At 45.4% G+C, this 4,332-nt stretch overlaps 1 protein-coding gene across 1 annotated transcript; it reads left to right on the top strand.

Moving 5' to 3' along the window:
• The first annotated feature begins 217 nt into the window (after positions 1–217).
• On the top strand, positions 218–4,031 carry NPFFR2 (neuropeptide FF receptor 2). Its single transcript, XM_052781031.1, has 3 exons — positions 218–787; positions 1,359–1,458; positions 2,024–4,031. Exons 1-3 carry the CDS (start codon positions 421–423, stop codon positions 2,862–2,864), a joined length of 1,308 nt encoding a protein of 435 aa, XP_052636991.1. The 5' UTR covers positions 218–420; the 3' UTR covers positions 2,865–4,031.
• The last annotated feature ends 301 nt before the right edge of the window (positions 4,032–4,332 follow it).

Here is a 4,332-nt window from a genome sequence, read left to right as displayed (position 1 = left end):
CTGTTGCCTAAGTGCCAGATTACTCAAGCTGTTGAGTAAATGGATTTCTCAAGGTTTCTGATTATTTTTTTTTCTCAAAATAAACTGTTCAGGTTGTTGGTTTGTTTACTTGACACAACAAGGTTGGCAAGTTTACATCCTGTCTGGCTTTCTTCTCCTTTGGGAGAAGGAGGACTTACTTAATTTATAGAGCCTGCAGAAGGAACAAAACCTTCAGCAGTCTTACTGGTCACTTTTGTACGCCTGTGTTGTAAAATCAAACTAATAGTATTTGTTGCTTTTCCTGTCTGGGGAGGCTCAGGACGTGGACTGTTAAAATAAGTCATGGAGGGATGAGTATACCTAAGCTTTGCATGTATTTCAGCACACAGTATACCCAAACTAGTCACATTTCTTCAGCTCGATTTCAAGCATAGTAAAATGACCTTTGTAAAAATATCTTTTAAGGCACGTTGCAACACAAGTAAGAAAATGGACTCAAACTCTTCATTCGATTGGCCTCACGCGCTGAGTTATAATGGGACATACAAGTACCTCTACTTAGAAGGCAACGTCTCCTATGTGGACTTCTACCTTCACCAGCCTTCAGTGGCAGCTGTCTTCATCGTCTCTTACCTCCTGATCTTTCTGCTCTGTATGGTTGGCAACGGAGTGGTTTGCTTTACTGTCCTGAGGAGCAAACACATGCGTACAGTCACAAACCTTTTCATCTTAAACCTGGCTGTCAGCGATTTACTGGTGGGAATCTTCTGCATGCCCACCACCCTCCTGGACAACATCATTGCAGGTAGGCTGGTTCGCACCACGTGGCAGAAAGGGCTCGAGGGGGACTCGCCTGCATTTCTGAGCGCTGGCCTCCGTAGGGGCCCCGAGAGCCGGGAGCGTATTTCGGAGCGGGCTCTGTAGGCATTTCGAGTCGCTGGAAGTCAGAGGTGAGGAAGACAAGCCTCTAATCCACCTTCTGACTGGGGCTGTACTTGCTGACTTCCGCATCCCTCGCCTTTAGGAAAGGATTCTCCCACTACCAGGTTGTACATTTAGGAAGACGTGGCAGATGCTACGAGCCAGACGCAGAGAACAATCAACTGTAGCTGTCAGTTCCCTCTCTCATCTTGAGGTCTCGTTTTAAAGGGATGTTAAAGCACAAACGTTTGCTTTGCTGTTTTTTGGAACATCAGAAACTCACCCAAGGCGTTTGGCAAAGCATTTGTTTACATGACCTCTGTCTCCCCAACCCCTGCTATGGCCCGATAGAGCAAAAGAAATGTATAAGTTCTGGGGTGGAAATTTCCTCTTATGCATATAAGCCTAGCGCTGCAGTGGGATGGCGGCAATTTCAATTCTCTGTGTCCTTCCAGGATGGCCGTTTGGGAGCCTGGTTTGCAAGATGAGCGGGATGGTCCAAGGAATCTCCGTTTCTGCCTCTGTCTTCACTCTAGTTGCTATTGCTGTAGACAGGTAAGATGATGCAGAGACTGTAAACTGTCGCTTCCATCTCCCTCTGGCCACCTGACCATGCTGAGGCCGATTCATTAATCCATACAACACTGCAATACATGAGATGTATTTTGCTCCTAAGGCTATTGAGCAAAACAAAATGTGGCCGGGTCTAAAGAGCAGCTATAGCAATTTGCTCCTCCACAGGTATCTGTTAAAGATGGTACAGCTGCGCTACACCTGGCTGCCTAGAATTGGTTTGTTCCTTAGCTATTAAGCTAGATAGCAGCGGCACTAGTACCGGCTTTGGTTAAATGAAGTGGTGGAAGCAGCAGGCTGATACGGAGACAGATCAAAATGAGGAAATTTTAACAGCAAATGTGACTTTTTAAGATTGTTTTTACCAACACAGCTCTTAAATGGAGCAACTAAATGCAACTCCACGGGTTTATGCAGGATGAGGAGATGATTCCACCTATACTTTCTAAAAAACATACAATTTAAAATGTGTGTGTGTGCTCGCCTCTTTGTTTAAGCTTTCCTTACATGGCTTCTCCACATATGTCCCCGGGTGTCTTGGCCACAGGTTTCGATGCATTGTTTATCCGTTTAAGCAGAAGCTGACCATTTCAACTGCAGTCGCCATTATAGCGGTCATCTGGATTCTGGCCATCGCAATCATGTGTCCTTCTGCAGTCATGCTGCAGGTACAAGAAGAGAAGCATTTCAGGGTCATCCTTGGCGATGGCAATGAAACCCGCCCTGTATACTGGTGCCGGGAGGACTGGCCTGACCCAGGAATGCGAAAGATCTATACAACGGTTCTGTTTGCCAACATCTATCTGGCTCCCCTGTCGCTCATTATTATCATGTATGCTAGGATAAGCATTGCTCTCTTCAACACAGCAATGCCCGTGGTGGGAAAACACAGCCAGAGGCAGCGGCACAGCGTGTCTAAGAAGAAACAAAAAGTCATCAAAATGCTCATTATTGTGGCTTTGCTTTTCACCCTGTCCTGGCTCCCCTTGTGGACTCTGATGATGCTCTCCGACTACGCCGACCTTTCGGATATCCAGTTGCAGATCATCAACATTTATATCTATCCCTTTGCTCACTGGCTGGCCTTTTTCAACAGCAGCATCAACCCCATCATCTACGGTTTCTTTAACGAAAACTTTCGCCGAGGATTTCAGGCAGCCTTCAAGCTTCAGCTCTGCTCCGGGGAGATCGTTCACAGGGAAGTCTATTCTCAGCGAGGCCAAAGCAATGCCATTTTGCCAGCTGCCAACTGCCAGACACCCCAGGATCAAGCTTGTCAAAAGGCTGAGGAGGAGGGGAAGGCAGTTAAGAAAGGAAATTGGGTGAATAACCAGCAGGATTTGATAATGGAGGATCTAGAAGAGCCCTGCAACGACGAAATTAAGTGAAACATGCTATGAACTACCTAAACAGTTTATGCCTAGCAGAGTTTGTTTATTGTGTTGTGAAACTCACGCTCTGTAAGGCCTTTCTGACAAAAAAGTCAATATGTTTCTGTTTTGAAGGAGATAAGCAACGTGCATAATATCTGAACGTTTGATGTAAGCAGGAAAGCAAATTCAGCCCTTCGCGTTACCAGCTTAAACCAGCGGCACCTCCCCTGCAGTCCGTGGTGACTCATTGCTCTTGAACTGGGCTGGAGCAGAGACGTGATTAAAATGGGATTACCTTCCATTTATTGTGACATAAGAGAAAACCAGAACTATAGTTATTGACTCGGATACAATTACTCCGGATACTCACTAATGAAGAGGACAACATTCATTCATTTTCTTCTGTGAATCTCTCAGAGCAGCCGAAACAGGGTTGCTTGAACAATATTTACGGTAACGTTTCAGCATGTAAGGCTAGTTGTTGTTAATACCTACAATTTTCTTCTGATATCAGAGAGTGGAAACATTGCTGCTGTTTGTAGCATCCAGCTAGACTGTGGAGCTGGAAAAAGGAGGAAATCACAAGACTGGCCAGGGCCCTGAGCGTATGGCCCCTCCGGGGGGTTTGACTTTTGGGGCTCAGGGCAGCTCCGAGCCAGTGCATCTGAGGGTGTCCCTCTTGTTGCATTAAGAAATAATTTTATCTGTAGACCAAACTACCCGCTAATGAGATTTATAAAAAAGTCCTCCACCAAAAGCAAGACTAATCCAATAAACCCACTTCTTGATTTAACATGAATTTCTCTTTGTTCGGCAACGGATCCTTGGTACTACTCTTTTAGCTTCTTCTGTGAAGCGTAAGCCTGTTCCTCGAACTTGTCAATCCGTTATTCTGTAACTCTCATTAACTGAAATATTGGTGATACAGTCTGAATATTTGAACTGAACTCACTGGTTCCTGGGTCTTCTTGTGGTTGATACTCATGTTGCTTCTGCCTGGACATTTTGAATGCCAGCTGGTTCCTACCCAAATGACAAGAAGTCATCACTGACGTCTTCAGTCACATTCCACTCATCCCCCTTTCTGGTTGCCCCTCTTGTTAATTCTGTGACAGTAATTATTGTTGCAGCTAGAGAAGTAAATAGGAGTGAAAATTTGAGAAATAAAGGATAAAAAATGGCTTTTGTGGTACATTTTGGGGGGGAACTCAATTCTATTTGGGGGGATAGAAGTCACCTAAAAAGACTGCAATTTCAATACTAGCAGGAGATAAAACACCTTTAGGGCCCATTCGATCTGACAGAACTCAGCAGGTACAGAGAGCAACCTTGGAAGCATCTCACCGAGGCTCCTGAAATGAGTCAGGAATGGGGGTCAGCGCAAGGACGAGCCTACACAGATCTGCTACCGGATTAGAGCCTCACCATGCCTTTTCCTGGGAGGGTTTATAGAGGCCAAATACCAGGTAAGGTCATTCCTCCA

Source organism: Harpia harpyja, chromosome 2 (assembly GCF_026419915.1).
Source record: "Harpia harpyja isolate bHarHar1 chromosome 2, bHarHar1 primary haplotype, whole genome shotgun sequence".
NCBI lineage: Eukaryota > Metazoa > Chordata > Aves > Accipitriformes > Accipitridae > Harpia > Harpia harpyja.
Note: the sequence above shows the minus strand (reverse complement) of the source record. Positions and strands in the feature narration are given on the sequence as shown.